Source organism: Corvus hawaiiensis, chromosome 11 (genome assembly GCF_020740725.1).
Source record: "Corvus hawaiiensis isolate bCorHaw1 chromosome 11, bCorHaw1.pri.cur, whole genome shotgun sequence".
In the NCBI taxonomy this organism is placed as follows: domain Eukaryota; kingdom Metazoa; phylum Chordata; class Aves; order Passeriformes; family Corvidae; genus Corvus; species Corvus hawaiiensis.
The window spans coordinates 11,884,830-11,909,101 of record NC_063223.1 but is presented as its reverse complement, the minus strand read 5'-3'; the positions used below and the strand labels follow the sequence as shown (position 1 = coordinate 11,909,101).

The window sequence follows — 24,272 nt, the reverse complement described above, 5'->3', positions numbered from 1 at the left end:
GCAGAACACTCACCCCTCTGTCATAGCTGTCTGCTCGCTCCACCTTCCATGAGAGATTTTCAATTTCAGCTTCCAGCTGGGCCTGCTGGTATTCAAACTGCAAAGAGCAAAATTAGAGACATCAACAAGAAACTAGTTTAGTGGAGCAGTTTCATACCACACATTGCACTTGAGGAGCAGACAAATGTGTTCTGCTGACAGCAGAGCTGGCAGAGCAGGTTTGTGTCTCCTCCTTATCCACCTTCACCTAGATGGTGTCACCCCTTCTGGGTGCTTCTTGTGTAAAAACTCCCCAAACTGCATCACACAAAATTAACCTAGTCAGCCTAAAAACACTGCAAGTGACAAATATCTTCTAATTAATTTTATTTTGCCATAAACAGGTCACAAAATGCTCTCATAAGCAGCTCTGCAGGCATAGTGGAGGGGATTGTTAACCACTGCTGAGAGCAGCAACTTGTTCCACTGGCACAGTCAGATCCAGAAGAGAACATCTATCCAAAGCCTTAGAGAACATATGATGCCATGAAGAAAGATTCTGTAACAGGTTTTACAGGACAGCTGAGTCAAAGGAAAATCTCTTCACTGAATTCAAGATTATTTTTGTACTTCTTCAGCCCATGAGATGCACCAAGCCAGCAAGGAACTTACAGCAGGAATAAAAAGCAAAGCTATAACCTGATCCAAGGAAAAGCTGTCCTCCAGCAGCTCTTCACATGAAATATGGCCCACAGCATCGTGATAAATCTTACCAAGAAATAAATGCACACTTCCAGCCTCAAAACATTCTGAATAAATGGCTTGTTAGTGAAAGTGAAGTCCCCTGGGAAAATAATGTACTGTATAAGAGGACAGAGCTGCTGGTCGACTTGAAGAGGGAAGGTGCAAACCCACCTATTTATCCTGTCCTTACCTCAGACTGAGCAGTAATATTTCAGACACTGCCCAGCTCTGGAATTCAGCCCAGCATGCTGCCAGCTATACCCCAAAAAGTTAACAGCAAAAAAAGAACAGAACATCTTACCAGCTTCTTTCTGGGACCAGACTCCATGTAGTAGGCATATGGATATGTGTACTGCAGGGTGTAACGACACTGTCCAAGAGCGGGAGGAAGAGAGAGAGAAAAGGACAGGAGTCTCAGTCTTGGAAGTCAGCACAGTCACATTTATCACTACAGGCTAAGAAGCTACCTCCTGACAACTGGACACTTCCTGGTAGAATTTCCTACACCTTCCTTGGAAGAACTTATGCAGGTCTGTATATCGTGGAGTATAACTTCACAGAGGTCACTTCCAGATGATTTTTGGTTAGTTCACGTCCTAGACCAGAGGTACTGTCCCACATAACCACAACTCTAAAATTTCCTTCCTTACCTGGTGTTATGAATTTAGCATTCTGGCACGTATTCTCTTCTCTCTGCCCAACAAGATACAATTACCCACCTTTGCAAGTAGTTTTGCAGCATTCTGTAGGTATTGCCAGTCTATCCATGTTCCCAAGTTGTTCATAACTCTTTCTTGGATTTTCTCCTGGATTCGTTGGTATGTCTGTGCCTCCAGCTGTAGGCTTTTATTGTGATTCTCCCACTGCAAGGGGTGGGGAGACAGGGAAAGAAAAAAATGGCATGAGAACAGAGTACTACTGCTGTAAAAGCACAAGCTCTAGCAAGCAGAAATTGGAGTGGGGCAGGAGTCCAGCAAGGCAAGACATGCTGTGGGAAAGAGGCAAGGCAGCACCTCCAGTAGCAAGTGGCAGAGGCTGTAGACAACAGACTGACAGCAGCAAGAGCAGGGAGCAAACCCACCTCCTCCGAGTGGGAATGCCCTCTGGTCACACAGGGACCTTGTGCTAACAAGGGGGAAAGTCATGGTGATTCCTCTACTTAAATGATTTCCATAGGAAGGTCAAGAGTTTAAATTAATATTTGACATGGGCTCAGTGAACTCCAACATCCATGTGCACATTGTAAACATGGCTATTTCCCAAAGCCTGTTGGTCTGGAGAGCCAGGAATGAAGACATTTATTTTATGACAGGACTTGGCTCATGCTGTGAAGAATAAATTCATTTTAATGGGGAAACTGAAATGCAGCAGTATTTAACCTCTACCACATTCTCTTCTAGAGATGCTGTTGTAGAGTTGCTCTGCATGGCCAGGTGCATGGAGCCTGCTGTGTGGACAGAGATGCTCTGATGGCAACTTTAAAAAAATGTGATTACATGAAATTTTAGTAAAACCTTGCTACAGCCAATGGAACTTTGAACATGGAAGAGTTTATTTCCTTTTTGTCTGTATAAAGACATACTGCAAGGAACAGAAGTTCCCCAGTCCTGAAAGGAAATCATTGGAACAATATCTATCTACTGCAGCAGCACTCAGCCTGCAGGTACATGGTACAGTGGCACAGGTAATACTGATTTTCTCTGGCACAAGGGAATATAGGAGTGAATACGATTTGCTTTGGGTATGACACCACTGGTATGGATGGGACTTTCAGGGCAGGATTTTGAGTGAAAAACAACAGGGCCTGAAAATTCTGCAGAGATTCTCTTTGGGCAGTTTCTTGCATGGAGATTGCTGGCAATGACCTTTGCACCAGGCAGGGAGCATTAAAAGGCTACAGCAGCTCTGGCCAAGGAGATGTCTCCTACCCTCTCAAAATAGAACAAGTACTTCTTAAGGGCCTCCCTGGCCTGTGCTTGCTGACTCTGGTTTACAATATCAGGATTCTCTTTGTACCGACTGCATTCGTAGTACTCGCTGCCGTGAGTCTTCCAGTCTCCCAGACACATCCAGCAGAAGTCTGCAGAAAACAGCAAAAAACCCACTGTGATGCACAGAAAAAAAACCTCTGAGAAAGAAAAGCTTCAGGAGACAGAGCCCATCTGTTTTCAGATATTTCTGCTAAGCCAAGAAACACACACGTTTTGTATCATCTTGCAAAACAGAACTCAACAGGGAGCCAAAAATACCAGCCTGTCTTGAAGATTTTAATTGCACAGCCTCTCATTCAGCTATGGAAAGTAAACCCTGAAGTTCTGCATCCTGTACACCAAAACCACTGGGCAGAACAGCACTTGCACCTTGCACATAGTTACTTTGGGTTAGAGAAGAGGCTGCAAGTCTCTTTTGTGAGTTGCACCCTCCCCACCATGGGCACACTGCCCCATGCAAACCTCTGTCTGAATAAAACACGAACAATCAGATCCAAAAGTGAACTAAATCATGCAAAAGAAAGTCTGCCCTCAGTTCTCTCCAGGAGGCAACTACCCAGGTAACATCAGATGTCAGTGGTTTATGACACTTCAAGTTAGAAGCTGCTGAAACAGGAAGAAGGTGGAGTAAAGAGAGCAATAGTAAAAATAGCAAAACATGGCAATTTTCTGATTTCAGAGCGAGGCTGTGAATGTTCTGCTGGAAAAAGGATGGAGATTAAGTTGCTACAATAAGAATCCCTTCTGTGTTACTTATAATAACGAGACCAAAATCCGTATTTCCTGAGTTCATCAGCCTTCTTGAGTGCTAAGTCACCATGGTATCCTGGCACTTGCCTGCTCTCCCTTGCCACAGAGCTCCATCAAAGCATGTCCAGGGCTGCCGAGAACCCCAAAGCAAAGGAAATGAGAGAGGACAGTCATCTTTAATCATCTTCCCAGTAAGGTTCTGATATTACAATTAATTTCTAGTGGTACACTTAACTCAGAGGGCTGAATACAACTATCTCACTCCAAGGCAACAGAAATTAATCCCGCCATGAAAAGATAAATGCAAGAACAGGCCATCATTTTGTAGGGCCACACAACGGGCCAAAGACACCCAGGCTGCTAATTGCACAGGGGTGGACTGAAGCTCAACACCTGCTGTTACATATAACAATTCACAGCTCCTGCAGTTTCCTCTGGGTTGAAGTTCATTATTTCCATGACTAATCAGAAGGACTTCAGCTGATCTGAGTAAATGGCTACGTTTGACAGTATTTTCAGCTGATTACAAATACAATTACATGGAAAGCTCTCCTGTGAGATGGATTCCACTGTTAATATTCTGGAGACTTCTCTATACAATAGACATGTCAGGGGGCATGAGCCAAACCAGCACTGAATCAGAAGGCAGCTGAGATCACAACCGTGGGGAAAAAAAGCTATCACACAGAAATGTGTAATTAATATCCTGTTCAGCTTTTAGTAGGGGGAAAATATTTCAGCCCATGTTCACAATTTGTCTTCATATCACAAAAAAAAGAGAAGGGACCATCACCACTGACAAACATTGCAGAGAAAACAGCTTCCAAATCCAACTTACCATGCTTGCATTTGGAACATTGCTGAAAAAGAAAAGACAAGAGGCACTTGGTTAGCAGAAAGTGTGGGAATAAAATTCCACTTAGAACAAGGGAGGTTTGACATGTTCAGGGAATTACTCACCATGTGATTGCAGCCTCCATTCTTTTCAATACAGATATTGCACTTGGGACACTGAGGAAACAGAAGCAATTGTTAGATCCAACTCTAGCAGCCTTCTGAAGAATGACAGCACTTGTGTGGTTATTCCTCTCTGCCTTTTTTCTTTAAAATATGCATTCATGTATGAGACACATCTCATATGAGAATATTAGCATTTATACCCTGCTTCCCACCATCTCCTGACAGCTCCATTTAAAATAAGGTAAAGGCAAAGTCAGGAAGTTGCACTGCAGCACTGGACTGTTTGCTGAAGAAAACAAATTTGTTGTTACTCCTTGTAAAACTCAAGGTCTTGATGAGTTACCACTTTGCAGTTACTCAGGCACAGGGACACAATCAGTTCACATATGATGGTGTATCACAGCTACTTTGATTACAGATAATTGTCACTGTATTCTGCCTTCAGCAGCCACTAACAAATGACATCTCAGCTACCTGCAGAGACTCTGCCTAACCACAGGAGAGCTGCACACACCCCAACTCCACAGATACCCTGGAGTGTCCAGATATATTTTTTGGGTTGCACAGATACAAAGGAGGAAGTGAGTTTTGCTACTTTGTATAAATTTTCATGCCAGGCAAAATGTATGCCAGGACAATGCTCAATAAAACAGAATCTTATTTCTACAAACAAGCATAGCAGAAACAATACCATCATATGCTGACACCTTCTCCAGAGAAGGAAGAGAACTTGAAATCTCTGGTCCATCCAAGTACCCCCTTTCCTAACACAACTGAAGCTTGCAGCTAATCAGCACTGTCACAATTCCCACTGGCCATGGTAGCACAAATGTAGCTAAGAACTGTTTTGAAGTCGGGCCACAAAATGCCCAAAAGATATTAAAAGTTCCAATCTCAGACTGTTAATTTAGAGGATAAAGATAGTATATTTATACAATAATTCTATAGGTAGGCTTGCATGCACAATATGTAATACTATTTCTTTGTCTTGGGTCTAAATCTACTATAAGTACTCCAATGTCTAATTTACAGACTTCAACTAGCCCATTTTGCAGTCCTTGCCAAATCAAGACTTTCTCCCTCACCCTTCAGTTCACAGTACTGCACAAAGTTGTTCAGGCTTAAACACCACTGGTGCCTTATTTGGTACTGACTTCGCACTTACAACACCCTCTCCTTCCATTTTAAATACATCTCCACTGAGCATTTCAAAGTAGCCACAATTCTTTTGCCTGTGGGAGGACAGTGCACCTGGCTGTCAAAGACATTCACACCAGGTCTGGAACAAGGACCACCAGGTCCTTACTGCAGGAGGGCAGCTGAGCTTCCCACACAAAGCATTCCCAAGGCATTCAATTGAGTTTTATCACTGCCATAGGGACATAATTCGTTCACATATGACAATAGCTCCTGACAGAAGTTTCTTGACAGTCCCTAGGGAGCTGTGAGAATTTGCAGTCTGTGACAAAGAAGAACACAATGCTACATGTGTAGAGAATTACATTCTGCTTTTCAGGCAGGGCTAGAGAACAAGAAATAACATGCAGGTGCCTGTCCTTACATCTTTAGTGTGAGCACTAATGTAGTTGGCTGTTTCAGAGTCATCTGCACACTTGGTGAGCCATTTCCGAATGGTAGCGCAGTCTGTGGGCGCATGGTACATCTGCCGACACTTAAAGCTTAATAGGGGGGAGAAAAAAAGAAAAAGACATATCAATTTCCAAGGAAATGACTCAAGGATTGAGGTTTTTCTGATCAAAATCTGGGGGGCCCAGTAAGGGATGCAAATGCTCTTGTGTATTACTAGAGCGCGGAGACCAAGACTGAACTACAATTCCCCCTCTCTTGTGTAAAAGCCAGAGTCAGAATGAAAGTGAACCCAGGCCTGACAAACCATGTGTTGGAGGGCTGACATGTCCCTTCCTAGAGCCCACCTATGTCTCCTCTAACGTGACCGCAGAGTTCTGGGGCAGACCAGTCACTTAAAAGTAGCCTGACTCCAGTGGCAGATATCAGGCACCTCAATTAGCACGACTTGACAGCCCTAGCTCAGTAAGGGCGATTTGCATGGAGATACCAGAAAGCTGGGTCTTTAAACTGGGAGTCAAATGTTTTTAATAAACTTGAAAACTCAATACCAGCAGATAGCAAGGAGGACTCCATGTTTACTACCAGAATCTGTACCAATCACTGTGTCTGTAGGAAAATTTTTAACCTAGCCAAAATGTGAGAATGGTAGATCTGTAACCCCTTGATTACTCAAGCTCTGCATTCCCTGATTGTCAGAACACCCAAGTTCCCAGGAGTTTAGGGAGCAAGGGGACATCTGACCACATGCAGAAGTCAGATCACAGGTGTCCAATTATTCAGGCTAACTCAAGTTACAAACAACTCTAGCAAAGCATTTCAGATACTTCTACACACTGAAACTGTTGGCAAGCAAAGGGAGTGACTTTGAGAACAGCACACACTTTCCCTGTGATCTGTAACCTTCTCTGTTTCTTACCAGAAGACCTCATTGCAACGATTGCACTGCACTCGCCGGGCTTTTGGCTCTTGTACCTGTATGACCATAGGGCAATCTGCACCAGGACACAGCTGCAGCTGGTAATGGCTCTGTGGACACACCAAGGGAGTAAGATCAGCAGTGGGTACAGAAGAGCATTATCTGTTCAACTTTAACCACTCCTATACTCAAAAACATACAAGGCAGTTATTTAGTATTAAAAAAGAGTGGAAAGTGTCACCAGGTCTTGGCTACCAGAGCAGATCCTGCATTTCCTAATATGGAAGAGATTTCTTATTTACTCACAGCTTTTCTAGAACAGGGAATTCAAATGGATGTCTACAGACTAAGTCAGCACAACAAACAAAACCCCACAAAGACACTAAACAAACTATTTTACTCCATTTGAGCTCTTTCTCCATCTTCTCCTTATGTCCCAGAAGCTATTCAGCTGCTCTCCTGTGGTGGCCATTCCTTCCCAAAGGGTCTCTTATCGAGAAGAGGTGACACCATGCTTTCACACTGCTTTGCTGCTTTTTGAGTGTTCCCTGTCTGTTCCCAGTTACCAGAATACTCTTGCATATTTAACTTTAACAACTGCTGCTTTAATTTCAAAAAAGCTCATACAAAATGTACTTGAGCAAGCCAATTCAGTTGGGCTACCCTAAGCTGAGGGACCTATTTTTCTGAACCTAAAAATATTTATGTAAGAACAAGAAGGACTCGAATAATCAGATTGAAGTTTTGAAATTCTCAGCTGCACCAATGAGAATTCTGAAGCACCAGCCAAGGAGTTAGTGGATGACCTTACAGCAGAATTTACTTTGGCAACCTGCTAGAGCATTTTGTCAGCGAGGCTGTCCTACAGAAGCAGCCACATCATGCCTATTGAGGACAATTTTGCTGCAGTTACTGCAGTTCTAATCAAAAATGCAAGACACTTCAAACAAAATTTCTGCAAGTCATTTGTGACTTGACCCAGGGTATTTTAAAACTGAAAAAAATCTACTACCTCCACATAGTCCCTGAAGAGGTAGCGCCTGTATTTGTCTTTCAGCTCTTCACTAGGCAGCAATGAAAACACAAAGTCTTCTGGTGTCCGGAGTAGACAGTCCTGAGCCATGCAGGACACCCCTGAGAAGAGAAAGCAACATCTTAGCACAGTGCAGCTTATACTAAGGGGTGAATGCACAGAGGGTATTCAGCACGTTTTCCTCGGTACCATCTGTTGTTGTGGCAAGAGGGATACAACTGTGAAACAAATCAGGGCTGCTGAAAAGCTGAAGCCCAACTGTCTTCACCAAAAGATGACAGGGCACATGTGTATCCAGGACCAGTGAGTGCTTCAACCAGTATTCACAAGGTCAGATACTCAAATTAGAATATTACATGTTACTGCCATGCCAGCATGAAAGACAGGCTAGGAAAAGCCCAAAGCAACTCTGGCAACTACTGGCTTCTCCCCAACACAAAGGGAACAGATGTTTGCATCCACAAGCACTCCAGGGGCATTGCAACAGTACATCATCACAGATGCAAATTCAATTCAACAGATTTGCAGTTTCTAACTTGTTACAGTCATGGTCTTGACTCATCAGAATGGCCAGTGAGGCAAACACAGACTCAGCACCGCATCCACCTTGAACTCACCAACTCCAACACCATCCTTGACGAGCACTGTACAGTGCTGCTCCCAGCAGCTGCGACAGAACTGGTGCTGACAAGCCAGAGAGAGCAAGTTCTCCTTCCGGACAAACTGCATGCACACTGCGCAGTGGTGGGAGGAATGTACCATTGCCTGGGAGAGAGACAAACCAGCAGTACAGTGAAAGCAGCCCAGATCTCCCAGAGCATTTCCAGCTCATCCATAGATCCATACATCACCCTCATTGTGACAATGGTCTCCAGGGAGCTCCAGGCCCCAACAGGTCCATAAGCAGCTGGTGTGCTAAGGTGCTGCACTGCCCCCGAAGAGTCAGTCCTTCTCAAGAACCTCTAATCTCACAGAGCACAACAAGTTGACTGTCACTGAAGAGTTTCTGCCTCTCCTCTAGTGCTGCCCAAAACTCACCTTTACTTTTCTCATTCTTACTCTTTCCTTGTTTGAAATACATCATTGTGTTAGTCCTTCCCTGGATTTACTAATATTCTTTGTTAGCTAGGCCAGACTATCTCCACAGGCTCTGGAGAGCAGCTGTCACTGCAAGCAGATTTAGCAATGCCCTTTTACCAGACAGTAATTTTGGGTAATGGAAGATGCAATTGTAGAGCGTTTATACAGAGAGGGAAGTGAATTCACAAACTATCACCTCCCATCTCTTATCTTCTGCCTATGCTACATTTGTCAAAACAGGCATCCTCCTGTCAGCTGGAAAGGATTAAGAGGGTTAGTTTCAAATCAGGCATAACTGCTATTACTTCGCCAAACCACTGAGAGTAGTCTGGTTTCTCCCTATGTAGTGCAGAGCTGATCCCTAGACAACAGATCCAGCCTTCGACACATCTCCACTCACCCTTGGGACCTGCAGAACTAGGTCTAGCCCAGCATCATCAAAACCAAGGCTCTACAAAGCTGTCAGCTGGAGTTTATGCTCCAGTTTTTCCCTTCACAGAGGAAGTCATATAATCACTTTTCATCCACTTTGCTACTTGTGGAGAAGCTGGTGTGAGCCTGCCCTCGGTTTCCATGCCGATCCCTGGATGCCAGAGACGCGGAGCAGCAGCACCACGACACGCAGCCGCATGGCTGACAGAGCTGGATTTATGGCACGGCCACATGAAAGAGGAAGTAATGCAAATTTGTTCTAAGTGGCCTCACTTACGGACCAGAAAAATATTCACTGAGTCTGTGATTGCACTGATTGCCTGGATTAGCTGCTCAACCTGAACAGCGCATGTGCTACCTCAAACCCTTGCAAGCTGCCTCTCTGAGCTCACCACTACGGCTTCTCCCTATGGGGCCAGTCCCTCTACAGACACTCACTATGAGTGCAGGTCCCCAAAATCATTCTGCATTACCAGCCAAAGCACACAGCACCTTGTTCTAGCACACAGACTGTAATGAATTGCCGAGCAAATCAAGTTTAAATTAATGTTTTAACCATAATACCTTTCTTCCTAAAATAAAATCACCATTTGTAGGAAACTGGAGAAATTATTAATGGCTCAAAACAACTGAAGCGTGTGTTTGGGTGGGGGCAGGACAAGTTCTGCAAAGGTGGAGTGATCACCGCTCCACATCCCACCTACCGGAGCCCAGAGCCTCTGGTCCAGGCCCAAAGTGGACCAAGCCACTGGAACACTGAAAGCCCCACCTGTGGGGAGGGACCAGAACAGATAAAAAGCCATGACAAGGGTGTGCAGCCCTGATGAGTCCCACTGCCTTGGACCTTACAGCAGCTGAGATTGCACTGGATCCAAGGTGGTGACTATTGATGTCTCTCTCTTTCTTCTTTCTTCTCCTAACTTCCTTTTCGTGAAATCTGGATGGATTAGAGTTTGCTAAGTCAGTGCCTTGCCTTACTTTAATTGGATGTTGCTTTAATATTTGCCAAGTCCCTTATGGTCCAAAGTTTGTAAATAAAAGGTTGCTATTCAACCTCCTGAGAAGTTTGTTGTCTTCTCCTGCACTCTGCCCAGGGGTATCAAAGTACCTAAGCCCCTTTCAAACAGTCATTGAGCAAGCTCAGGGTGTGACAATTTTTCAGGTGCAGTGAGTAGGGTGTCCTTGAGGACAGTGAGGAGCTACTTTCTACTGGGATAACAGACAGAGTGCTGGACAAAGGAGAACTGTTACTCAGTCAAAGCCGAATTTTCCAGCAGAGAGATCGTGGTAACCTGGGAAAGTGTGATCTTGAGCTAGACTTGCTAAAAGATTATAAAGCTCATCCAGCTTTGAATGGACAGAGCTGGGCTGAGGAAAATTGGCATTCTCTGGGTGCTCTTGTGGAAAAAATAAAGTATTTGGCAAAAAAGAAGAAAAAAAATTGGTAAGGGCAAATCCATAGTCTGCACACTTTTAGGAGCTGCTTTAATAGCTCCTCAAAGAGATAAGCACAGAGCTAAGCAATGAGATAGTGTGGTGAATGGGTCTGTGACTGAATTGGCTAAAATATTGCAGGTGACCTTGGAGGCAGAACACTATACCCAGCAGAAAACACATAATGAGTTAAATGCTGAAAAGAGACTAACAGAAAACTTGCATATTTGACTAAATGAATCCCTTGTAAGAGAAAGAGGATTACATTTGCAGATTGCCTGCTTGAAGGGGGAGGATTTGAAGAATGAGGTGGGGCTTTCCAGCCTCACTAAAGAGGTGGAACTTGCTGATCAAGATTTCACCTGCCTCTATCCTTGGGAGGAGCTTGATACAGCAAAGCCAGACCCCCAACCTCTTCCTAAACTCTACCCACTTATAAAGACTGATGCTGTTTACGACAGGGAGTGTGAGGAGGCAGCACCCACTGCAACAACAAAACAAGTGCCCTATTCTGCAACTGAGCTGGCTCATCTGCAAGAAAAATACAGCAGGCATGCAAAGGAAACTGAAACAGTATGTTTGGAGGATTTCAGTGATGGGGGGAGACAGCATAAAGCTTTTGGAGGAGGAAGCACAAGGACCTTGGGGTCCCAGAGTGTCCTTCACAATGCACCATGGCAGACAGCCCAAAGGGCAGCCTACTGGGCAGGAGGTTTAGACCCCTTGGAGAGGGGAGAACCCATCTCTATCCCCACTCCAACACTGGGTAATCTCAGAGAGAGTATGCAATAGGCTGCTTGCCTCCAATTAATACATGAGAGGGGTCTTTTAACCTGTCAGTCTTCTCCCATGCTGTTGTTTGCTGAGCCAGAGAGAATAAACCCCCTGATTAAAGGACTACCTGACTCACTGAAGCTTTAGGCAACTCAATTGCTTAGAGCTTGGAGCTGCTCGTGGGGGTTGAATGCAGGCAGGACCCAGTCTTACATGGGGGCAGTTGGTAACCTATGGCAGACAGGTAGGGTTTGTTGCAAATGAAGAGTCAGACTGCTGTCCAAAGGGCGAAGCTCAGGGAATGTATGGGTAGCCACAGACGCTCATGAGAGAACACAAAATTAACACCAGATGGAGAGCTCTTTCTTTTTAAAACCAGTCCAAGTGGGACTGGGTTTTCTTTTCTCTCTCCTCTTACAGGTATTTCATGAGAAGATTATTGGCCATGAGAAAATGAAGTGGCAACAGGACTGAAGAGTTACACTGTTCTTCACTGCATCAATTATTTGCAGGCATTTTGTCTCAGTAGTTTTGTCATGTTTATATTTGTAATGTTTTGTCTCAGTTTTGCAGTATGTATAGAAGTTTGCCTCAAGCATTGTTTCAGGTTGCCGAATTGGGTGAAAAAGATTCCTATACCACTTCCTAGCTCCTTGGAGCAAAATATTAAACTGTAAATTAAAGTTGTGAAAGTGTTTGGCCCAAACCCCAGGACCCTGACTGAAATGATGTGCTGGTGGGTCTTCACCTTGCCTGCCAAAGAGGTTGGAATGGCCCATTGCAGGGGGAATACTTAAGTGACAGCTGATACAAGACTCAGATAAATCTTGAAATACATGGACTAATTTGCAGGCATGTCAAATTAGAAAGATTTTTTTTCTTCTGGACTGCAGGCAGGTAATTTGAACCCATGAAGCTTACATTCCTGTCAGCTTAGCTTTTCCTTATCTGCTAGTTACAAGACAGCTCAGATGCCAAATCTGAGATATTCTCTCAACCACAATCTAGAGTGCTTCCCAGATGTAGTATTTTATCACTCAAAGTCTGACACGTGGCAATGTGTTCCTAGGGTAATTCTGCATTGTACCAAGACACCTACCATGAATGAAATCTATAAAAATGCAACAGGAAGTTTCTATTTAAAGGCAGGGGGGAAAGTATCTGAAGATCTGTGTAACTGGCTACAAAACACAAGTTCTTGGTTAAAATATCAGCACTGAACTGACTCAGCAGCAACACAACTCACGGGAGATTTAGCCTAAGCATCTCTGAGGTGAGCAGTGGAAACAGTCACCTCAGGTAAAAAAAAAGATAAAAAAATTTTAAAAATCTGTTCCAGACACAGACAAGCTCTGTTCACTCTGTACAGCCAGAACTTCCTTTCAGTGTCTTTTACCAAGAACATAATCTCAAGAGACAGCCAAGCCCAGGCACTCTGCTCCTTCCATTGTGTGCCAAAAAATGATCCTAATTTTCTTGAAGAAAGTAATTCTCAAACACTACCTGCAAGCCAACAGCAAAGCTGCTATTTAAATATTAGAGACCTCCTGAATGCATTCTCATTTCAGAAGTAAACCCAGCAATGAATTAGGGTGTCAGACCTGAGTTTGCAAAGGGTTAACATTGGAGAGAGTACACCATTAGTAATGCAATCCCCCATGAGGGGGGTCAGAGGTGTCTGCCAAGGGAACAGACGGGATAGTTTGCATACTTACATGTTTGGATGAGGTGGGCTGAACTCGTGCTTCTACTAGCAATTGGGCAGCATTAGACTTGTGCCTGAAAAGGCAATTGAAGAATGATTAAATCAATTTCTGAGTGCATTTTGCATTGTTAAATTGATCCTTCTTGCCTGAATAAACAGTTGGCTCTGTGCAAATAGTAGGGTAGTTTTCAACATGGAAAGTGGAAATGTCTCCTGTGTGACGCTCCTTCATAGAGTGAGCTGAGCTCCCATCAACAAAACTTTGTATGAGAGTTTATTCAGAACCAGAAATACTATTTCTCCTGGTAATGGATTAACATTTCCCTTATACATCTTGAGGAATAGTTTTTTACAACTATCTCCCTCCCCTGTAAAACTATTTTTAAGCTAAGATTTTCTATCCACACTCCTAGAGCAGTCCTAAGCCCCTGTCCACAATAACACACACCAGTGAGGCTCCTGACTGTCTCCTATTCCTCTGTAAAATCAAGCTGTCCTGGTTAAGTCTCACTTTAACTCCAGATTATGGTCTAGTTAAGCATTTACTCTGTGACAGATTATCACCCTTTAGGTATATGAAGCTGTCTATTGGCAGCCATAGAATTAAACACATTTTGCTGTTTGTGATTTCCTTTGTGGATGAATGTTTATATCTCACTGAATTCAGAAACAGCAGCATCACTGTTGTGGCCTTGCTGTAAGTCCTCCCTCCTCACCAGCACTTCTTAGTTGTACTAGTGAGCTTTCTTTTGATAATGTCATTTTGTACCAAGAGAGAAGTTTGAGGACTAGATCAACTGGAGAACAATTTCCAAATTAATCGCTTTAGAAGTAAACCCTTCCTCGAATTTCCTCTTGTTTAGGTCTCCTCAGTTAACCTGCAGGATCACACTGAGCTGCTATGCAGGAATCTCACCCTCCTTGAAAAACTTTCACAGGATACAAGGTAATCAAGGAGGCAACCGCATCTATGCATAGGATGCATTTTCCATACGTTCTCTGGATGAAGTTGCTGGCTACAGGGCCAAAAATGTCTGGGCAGAATGAGTCAAGCTGATATGCTCTCTATTTTCGGACAATGTTCAGTTCTGAGCCAGTGTTTTGTGGAGGGGCTGCCAGCCAGCAGTGCCTCCCAATACACTTCCCGCATATGTTTGGGCAGAGTCCGAGTCCTCTTTTTGAAATCAGTTGGAGGGCTTTGTTACAGTGACAACTGACCAAACAAGGGAGCTGCAGTGCTCAGTTCTCTCACACTATCTTCTCCTGCTCTCCAACTGCTGGCCAGTTTGGGGAAAAAAAAATCACTTAATGTTAAAAGGAACAAAAACTTCAGTATGAACGTACCATTAAAGACTACATCAGTATAGGGTCAGTTCTCCTTTATGATTTATGGCTCCTATGTTCAAAGCAGAACATATGTTATCTTCATGTCTATTAAATAAATATAGATGCAGCACTCTCAATCTGTTATCTCAAAATTTAAGACAAATCTATCTAGAGGGTTCCTAGCATAACAATAATTCCTAATTGAAAGACATTTACTGCTACTATCCTCTCCCTGTTTAAAAATTTCTTACAGGCAGTGCAGCCTCAATAAATCAGTAGTTTTCCCCTGCTCCCTAAAATGGATTGCATGTCCTGCTTCCAGGTCCAAAGACACTTGCCAAAAAATACACCTATGGAGCACCCTGAGCATTTCTACAAAACCAGGGGGGAAAGCACTAAGCACAGAAGAGATAAGACTATTTACACTTACCTTTCCAAAATCTCTGAGATTTGCCAGTGGAAACTAACTAATACTAGCTTTGCAACAGCATGTGATACCTAGGTGGAAAATAAAAGACAAAGAAAAGTCAAACCTCTCACATTTTGAAGCCACACCTCTGCTTAGGAGTATGATTTTCACATAAAAGTTGTATAAACACAATATCCCAGTGATAACCAATTCACATTAAATTACTAGACATGATGCTCACAGCCAGTACATCTGCAATATAAAAGTTGGAATGAAGTATGGATGTACCAAAAACTAACTCATGTATTTCGTTACAATAGCACAGAGAGGAAGGAATCAAAAATGCACTGGATTAGCTTAACTGCTCATGGAGCCCCACATGCAGTCCTGACTGTCATCACCACTCTGGAAGGCCAGACTAGACTGGGACCATGGTCTTCACTAAATGCACTAAGTTGGAACCCCAGGGAAGACAGATACCACTTACTGAGGTGGAGAAGCAGCAACAGGCTTTCCCCATACAGCAAAGGGTATGGGGAAAACACAAAATATTTTGCCAGCCCTTCACTGTAGAGAAGGAAGTTATACACCGGAGCGGAGAGAAAAATAGAAAACTACCGTGACAGGACCTGTTTCCATGTAGAGCTTGCATTACATGGACTCTTGGCAAACACTAGCACAATCCGTGCTAGCCTGAGCACCATCAGAGTACTGCAGCATGACATTTAAAAGTCACGCTACAAGGGTACAAGCAAACAAGTTCCCCTTCATTTTACGTATTAGTTTATTTCAGAAGAAAACAGACTTCTCTGGTTGCACAAAAAGACTCGTACCCACCAAGACGACAGACATCTGCTGATGGACCTTCATCTTGCTTCTCAACCCCTTCAGGTCCTAGAGCTCAAACAAAGCAGGTGTCCTCCAAACAACAGACCTTTTCCATGGGAATTCAGAGGGCTGACAACGCCTGTCTCCTCACTGCCATTTGTGCTAGGAAGCACTTGGGCAAGTTTGGTGTCTGCACATTCTGCATTCAAACTCCCTCTGACACTAAAGGGCTCTGCCTCCTGCACTCCAAGATGAGCTATCACCAAGGCACCTCCCTACTCTGCTCACAGAAGACAACTCCTTCTGTTCTAGCTGCAGAAGAGCTGCTTTTTTTTTTCTCCTAGAGAAGCTGTCAGTCCCAATCATTGGCTGAAATGTCACAGGCCTTCTTTAATCATGCTACAGGTGAATCACAGTATCTGATGTAATACACACAGCACACCAACACAATCCTGGAAGGAAAACCAAGCAATGGTCACTCCTACAAAAACAGTTGGGCTCTGCACACCTAGGAGCAGAATATTCATTACTCTTCTAAGTCAACCCTGCTGAAAAGGTGCAGCTTCACAACACAACTGACCTATTGCTGCCACATGATACTGGCATTTTCCAGTGCTGGACGGTTGGGTCAGCAAATTAAACCAGGACACGAAGCAGATGTGGTGTTTAATTGACTCTTACCCATCTCTACATTCTGATGTGCCCACTTTGCTGGCCACTAAGAAATCCCAGCAATAAAAGAGCAATTTTCAAGGTACAAACAACCCTTTTTCTAGGAGAACCAAAGCATCAGCTCATGCTGTGTAAGATCTGGCATGTCACCTTCCTCAACTTTACCACGGATGTGATATGACCCTCTGAAAACAAAGGCTGCCAGGCAGCATTGCCCTCCCTCCTGGCACAGAAGCCTGTGATTAGATGGAGAATGGCACACAGGGCTGCTACTGCCAACACACACAGTCTGCATGGATGAAGTGCCACTGCCAGCCTGGGACGGGTTGTTATCTTAAGCCCCCAGCCTGGCAGACCCAGACAGACACCTCTGACTTGTTTGTACAAGGAAAACATCTGCATTTGAGTCTGTAAAACAAACAACCATCAGGAATGTGGTCTCTACAAGACTGGCTTGCTACAAATGCAAACCACATGCTAATGAATCATTCTTTAACAGTAATGAAACTATTTCTCAGTAGCAGTAAGGAAAAACTACCATCCTGACAGAAGAAAACAAACTACTGGACTTAAATGGGAAGCTGATTTGTAACATAGGAAAATGTGTATTTTTCAGTTGGATTTTCAGAGCCTGAGGTATAGCATTTGTTGCAGCTTCACAATTCCATGGAGTTACTCATTCCCTGAGGAGGAATCAAGTACATTCAAGACTGAAGATGTATGGAAAGAGAAAGACAAATACCAGCAGACATTTCTGAAATCTAACAAACTATCCTAACACAATCAAATGCTTTTAAACCAAATTATATGTCAGGCAAGATGTGGAATTAATGCTCCAGAAGGATGCCAGACTAACAGATCTAGAAGAATAACAAAGCCTCTGTGACTATTCCTATTTAACTCCAACTACAAGCACTGACTGGATCAGCTGTAGTGCTAACTTTAGTACTTCCATCATAAAAGTACACAAAATTATAACATTTTCAATTCATAAAGCCTGATTCATGACATGAGACCACTTTCATAAAAGCCCTGAAGCAGAAAAAGTTTTGATACTACCTGATCAGAGTGCATGTGATCTTGCAAAACAGAAGTCAGACAGTTTCAGCAACATACGCACAGTCTCCTTGGCACAGAACTACCAGTTCTTACAGATTAAAGATAGGTAACATTCAAACTGTAAGAAAGAGGAGCAAACAACTGATGATGCTGGGGCTGTGCCTGCTGAGTGGAGTCTCACCACATGCTATGTCCTGCTCACCAACAGCAAGGCTGGGAATTCAGAAGACAAATGTAAATACCATCAGGGGCCAACACTACTGAGGAGATTCCAGAAAACAAGCATGAGAAGAAAAACAAATGTTTAACAAAAGCTTGCTTCTATTGATTAGCAGTGCTCCCCAGCCTCTCCTCAATGACTGTAGACTCACAATGACTGAATGATTGTACCAAGTCAGCCAGTTCTTCCACAATAACACCCCAGAATAGTTGAAGTATTTCTTTGTAAGCAGGAGCAAAAGCATGCTGAGCACAGAAAAACACCATTGCAATCAGAAGTTTGGTCCATGCGTACATAATTCATTATCTTACAGTACTGAAGAAGGAGAGTACAGAAGCTGATACGGCTGGCACACTGTCCAATAAAGCATTTCCTGGACAGTCAGAAGTTTCACAAAGTGAAGTAGTTCAAACTTATAAAACACTTCAGAAAGAGCACTGATTCAGTCCCCTATCAGTCACTGGGTGCCACAAGATCTCAGGAACAGTAATGCTTTGACTCAGACACAAAACACATTAAAAAAAAAACTATGCCTCTGATAAATTGTCTGCTTTGTTTAAACTTTCCTATTCTCATTTCAGAATGCTAAGAACCAAAAAAGGCAGTAACACAGCCCACTTGGTGTCTTGCTGGCAGCAGCTCCTTTCAGTGAAATGCTTCTACAGAACCCAGTGCAGAGGGGAATGCATATTCTATATGTTGCACTATTTCAGTATTTGCCTGCAACCCATCGATTATGCCAACAGCCTACATAGCCTGACTTCTCCAGAACTCCTCTATCTGGGATTAAATTTATTAAAGTTTAGAAGCTGAAAGCAATAGTCATGCTAATTTTTTTTTCTTTTCCTCATTCTCATTTCTCCATCACCAGCTTGAAACTTTAATATCAAAAATCAGCTCAGTCAAAATATGAACCTGGAAAATTTTTGACTGAAGACCAGACTTCTTTCTTCATGATGTGGCAGCAAAGCTGAACAGACAGAATCTCATCCAATCTGCCATTTCCAGCTTTATTTTAAAACAGGAATTTTATCACCTCCAAAGCCTCTTCCAAACCTTCACCAGTTTAAATCTGACTTATGGAGGGCTGCTGATTGCCAGGAATGGGCACCAAATGTTGATCAGTGCACTGGAAAAGGGGCACAGTGCCTATGCACAGAGCAAGGGTGCAAAGAGGAAACTGCTCTGCATAAGGAAAAGATTCTACAGGAGCTGTAAAAACAGTCTGAAGATTTTACATAGTGCTGAACAAAATTAGATTCTGAAACTGGAACAAAGTAATGCCATTGCATCAAACACAAATCTATCCATTTTCTGGAAGAGTGCCCAACATTTTTTTCCTTATTACTTCCATCTCCATTTATCTCCTAGGTTCTTTACTCTCCAAGATAAGCAAAATTCTCACACTTCTGAAGTGTGAAAGAGAGTCTGGCACCCTTTAGGACAAGAAAATATCAAAAGAATTTGCAAAGAATCTCTGCAGGTACCTTGCTGTGTTCAGAGGGCTCTAAAACAATTGTCTTAACTTGCTTCCTTAGATAAGCCAAGGTGTTTGGAGAGCTGATGTTTCATCTCTTTACAGCAGAAAATCTTTTCAACCATGCTGCCTTGACAGTTGGTAATTCAGACAGAAATGTTTCCTAAAAGCTAAAAAACCTCCATCTTTTGTAGAGCTTATATTCTACAGAAATTGCTCATGCATATTTATATTGCATGCATATCTCATGAGTTCATTTCACTTTTCTCAAAGGGAAGGCCTATTTTTTGGAGGTGTATTTCAATCCTCATTTCTGCAGAGATATGGTATCAGGAATTTAAAACAATGATCATCATGTGATTCTCAAAGAGATTCAATTCAGAATGAGTTGTAGATTATAGGATCTGGCTGGAGCTGACATCCCATGGCTTTGCACCAAGCTGACAATTCCTGTTAGATCAGGGTTACACTGAAATGTCTGCCCAAGAAGAACACAAATGTGGCACAAAGAAATGTAGCTTCCATTTCTTTCATTTTCCCTAATCAAAGCTTTTTATACAAATAGATTGAAACAAATAGGATTAATCTTGAGAAGCATTTGTTTTAATCCACAAATAGTTTTTATTAGTTCTGCAATGAAAGGATGAACTTCAAAAGATACTAGTTTGTGTGTTGCATCCAAACCTCTAAAAACACACTAAAATTCTTTAAAACAGGAAAGGCACACAGAGCAAAAGCCTCTGCAATTGTTTCTGTTGGTGAGAAACTATGGCAAAATAGAGACTGAGCTGAGCTGGCAGTAGAGTAGCACCTTAGAAAGAAACCATTATTTGTATTGAGTAATTTCACTGAAGAAAAAATCCCTTCAGACATGCTTTACTTCAGGATGCTGAGGTAAGGAAAGTGACCCCACAAATGGAAAAAAATTCATTTTGTACTTGTTTTTCTTGTGGAAAGTAGATTTGACTCCCTCCGTGCCCCACTGGAAAAATTATGTGACTGCCCTGTTTTAACTGGAGGGTTTCTCAGAAAACTGCAGAAGTATCAGGAATTAAGAAAGGGCAACCAAAAGGGTTTTTTTGGACCATATTTTCTCCTTTGATCTACCTCTTGTAAGCAGACTTCCAATATGTAATCCTAGCAGAAAACTCAGGAGGTTGCAGGGGCTTGAGATATGATTCACATCACCTGCCATAAACACCCCAAGTGTTCAAAGTCTTGTAGCAAAATCTTTTGTATCTCTTACAGGTTTCTGAGCATAAGAATGTTGTTTTCAAAACTGAACTCGAATTAATTTCACCTAACAGGAAAAACAGACAATCTTACAACAAAATCATATATACTGCATTTCTTTTTTCTTGTGTTCAGAAAAAATTTTTTAAAAAATGAGAAAAAGCCCTCCACCTTTAAGTTTCACACAGAGGATTGATTATGATTTGTCTGACATTTCAGGCCCTCTCCTGATTAGACTGCAGGCTGCAGCAGGTAAAGAAATGCCATTTAAGAGACTGTAGCTGCACTCTCAATACCATAGAAAGGTTTTGTCAAACAGCACTCCATGAGCTCTGCTTCATCACATGGTTTTAATCTGTACCCCGTCACTCACCTTCTGGCATGCAGGTGTCAATCTGCAAGATTAGAAGCATATTTAGGAGGTGGAGTGCAGTTTGGGAATGACAAACACTGTTGGTGTTACACCACGGTTGTGAAGTTGTCAGTGCATAACCTAGTTGGCCACACACTGAAGAAAGGGGATCTGGGGTTAAATTCTGGATCTTCACATTTACACATTGCTTTAATCCACCCACTATCCTACACAGGACAGCAACAATTTCAGCTGCAGCTGCCAACAAACAGGATCAGTAGGACTCAGCTAGGAAATCTCAACATACGTATTTCTCAAGCTGTTAGGCTATTCTTCCTGAGGAAATTCAGAAATAAATATTAAAAGAACAGAAACATTTCAGCAAGCTGGTATGCCAGAAGGCATCATTACAAAACAGCTATGAGATCCCTTCTTTGAAAGATTTAGAGCGAAAGAAATGCAGCAAGAAAGCTGTAAGACAGCACACGGATATAAGATTGACGTGAGACTCCCCAGCTGTCCTCCCTGCAGTTATTCCTTCCAAAGTAACACAGTGTCAGAGCACCAGTGCCCAGCACGCGCTGCACTGCGCTCCCTGAATGCTGCCAACACCCAGCAACACACCCCACTGCACAGCCCCTGCCGAGGTGCTCTCCCAGCAAAACACAGGAAGAGTGGACAATTCCTTCTGGTTGAGAGAGAGGATGATTCAGAAGGTGCACAGGGAAGAAGTGTAATAACCTGAATCCACACAATCGTGACCAGTAGCTCAGAACACTGGGCAGCCAACCCAAACTGGGAGCACTGGTGTGGGCACACAGCCACAGTGGAGCAGGGCTTAGGTAACTTTGCAATGAGTAATCCCTGCTAAATCCCAAATAACAGAGTCCTTCATTCAACAACCGCAGCTCTAAGGGCATTTTTCTTTTGTTAGACAAAGATGAAGAAGAGGAACATCTGCTTTACAAAACAGTGTTTCACAGTGCACAACACAGCTTGTTTCTGCTGCACCATCCTTAATAGGCACAGCACAAATTGGGCAAAGTGTTCAGCTGCTTCATGCTGGTCCTGTGATCATGATGTCCAGCTGTAAGCTTGCAACATGAAACAGTTACCGAGAGATTGTTTTGGCATTTTTAATGACTTATGTCTTGCCTCTACCTCCCACCAAGATCACACTCATCAACAGCTGCGAACAGATTTTTTTGCTCACTGCAGTCATACTGGCTGTAAGATACACTTAAGGTGTGAATCACAAAGAAATGTGTGGGCTATAATCACCCTCCACATTTGTGGCTCATTTTTCCAGTCGAGAATTTCAGCAGTCCTGGGCAGTAAGTAACAAAATTGTTTTCTTTCCTCAAATGACTCTGGGAAGGTGTCACAAGGTTGCATGGTCTGGGCTCTCCAGCCAGCTCTCTTATTCTGCTGACCAAAAGTCTACAAAAACTTAATGCATTTTTAAAATACAAAAATACTTTTATGAGCCAAACCAAAACACACTGAAGACAGTTACACTGACGTTACAGTCATACTCATGCCCTCTTGATACTACTGAATTGTGAATCTGTAGGCAAAAACCCAACTTACACATAGCAGAACTTCCAGGATTTTTCTGTTTGGGAAGAAAAAGCAGGTAAAGGATAAAGGTGTGTCTCAAATGTGAGTGCTCCTAAGGGGTACAGCTTTGGACTGGATGTCCCACATAATGTTGGCTTGGTGCTAAAAAACACAGAACACAGTACAGATATAAACCTGCATGTCCTGACTAATCTAGTGGTTTAAGGGTACTTAAACAGTGTGTTCTCTCTGCCAAACAGCACCACAGGGGTTCTGTGAAAAAGTCAAATTTGCCTATTGGGTTCTACCATTTATAATAAATTATATCTAAATATTTACTGCTTACTGATACTTACCAATGTTGGTGCTCATGGACTTTAAACATAAATTTTTGAAACTGTTATGTACATGCATTTTAATATTTCAAGGGGGTTTAATTCCTCTCCTGCACCTGAGGTACTCAGGCACAGCGAGGCTTTAATCCTGCCATTTTAGATTGCATAAAGTTCCATGAAGTCATTATGGCATTGAAAGGATGACACTGCAGCACTGCAGGCTGGTTCAGATAAGCAGCACCCCACAGCACACTCTGGGCCATGGTTTGAACAGTGATACAGCAGGGCACACATACACCAGGGTCCTGACATGTGGCTCTTTACAGACACTTTGTGATTGCAGGGAACAGGCTCCTTCAGGAAGGGCTGCTCACATGGGCTGCCAGCCCCCATGCACATGACCCTGGGTTTGCTGGAGATGGTATTTGCAAAGGAGCACTGCCAGCACTCACCAAGCAGCTCCACAAACTAACTGCTCTGTGTCAGCGCTACTGGAGTGTGTGCAGCAGCCTCAGAGGGCTGTGTTTTCATGAGCAATTACTAATCTGGTTCCATGAAAAGATGCAACATCAGTATGGTGAGCCAGAACATACGAAAAACTGGTTTATCTATGAAAGATCAGTAGTGATAACATGCATTAAGAGATTCAGAATTATATAATGATATCAAATACTTTTTGCATCTACCAAGGTTTACTCTTCAAGGGACAGGGCTAAAAAACTCACATCACAAGCTGTAATTTCAGGAAGCATAGGAAGTAAGCTTTTTGCTCTCTGATAAATATTACCAGATTACTCAAATTAGCAAAGTGAGAAGTATAAGTTCTTCAGTCTTACAGTTCCTTTGGTTTTAATAGAAAGACGTCAGTACCAATTGCCTGTAAAACAACATGACTATTTTCCCTTGCTAGCTTGCATGTGCAGAAACATCACAGCTTCCTCATGACTGACAATCAGCTAAGGCCCAAAGTCATGGTAGTTTTTCTTTCATAAATTCTAATTGCAACTGTTTTATCAGGTGGTTTATAACACCAATTTAAAAAAAAAAAAAAAAGGTAACACTAGAAAACTCCACCTCATCACTGAAACAGAGAAACTATTTCCAGTTATTTGAAACATTACAGATACTCCAGACATGTATGGAGACCCTCAGCAGAGCCAGGAAGCGTCATTCACAAACAAAAACAATATGACATCATCATACACGTAATTGCTTGCCAGTGACAGGGTCAGCTTTGTTTGTACAACTGCTGAGTATCACACTGTTTGCATGTACTGATAAGCCACTCCAGGACCCATAATCACTCAATGACAACTCACAGAGTTATCTCAAAAGCAAAGTTATTACTATACCGTTTTAATTCATTATTTTTGAAAGATGCTGTATCTTATAATTATATCTATTTCTTAAAAA

At 42.8% G+C, this 24,272-nt stretch overlaps 1 protein-coding gene across 4 annotated transcripts in view; it reads right to left on the bottom strand.

The window, feature by feature from the left end:
* Positions 1-24,272, bottom strand: part of ARIH2 (ariadne RBR E3 ubiquitin protein ligase 2) — a 36,663-nt gene that overhangs the window by 4,206 nt on the left and 8,185 nt on the right. For all 4 annotated transcript variants that reach the window (XM_048315271.1, XM_048315272.1, XM_048315269.1 and 1 more), the window contains 12 exons: positions 15,145-15,212; positions 13,399-13,462; positions 8,581-8,728; positions 7,943-8,064; positions 6,931-7,040; positions 5,986-6,103; positions 4,425-4,475; positions 4,303-4,324; positions 2,652-2,803; positions 1,443-1,586; positions 1,025-1,093; positions 14-97 (listed from right to left, as the gene is read on the bottom strand). In XM_048315271.1, the coding sequence (XP_048171228.1) occupies positions 14-97; positions 1,025-1,093; positions 1,443-1,586; positions 2,652-2,803; positions 4,303-4,324; positions 4,425-4,475; positions 5,986-6,103; positions 6,931-7,040; positions 7,943-8,064; positions 8,581-8,728; positions 13,399-13,462; positions 15,145-15,212 (1,152 nt within the window). The remainder of the gene's footprint in view (positions 1-13; positions 98-1,024; positions 1,094-1,442; positions 1,587-2,651; positions 2,804-4,302; positions 4,325-4,424; positions 4,476-5,985; positions 6,104-6,930; positions 7,041-7,942; positions 8,065-8,580; positions 8,729-13,398; positions 13,463-15,144; positions 15,213-24,272) is intronic.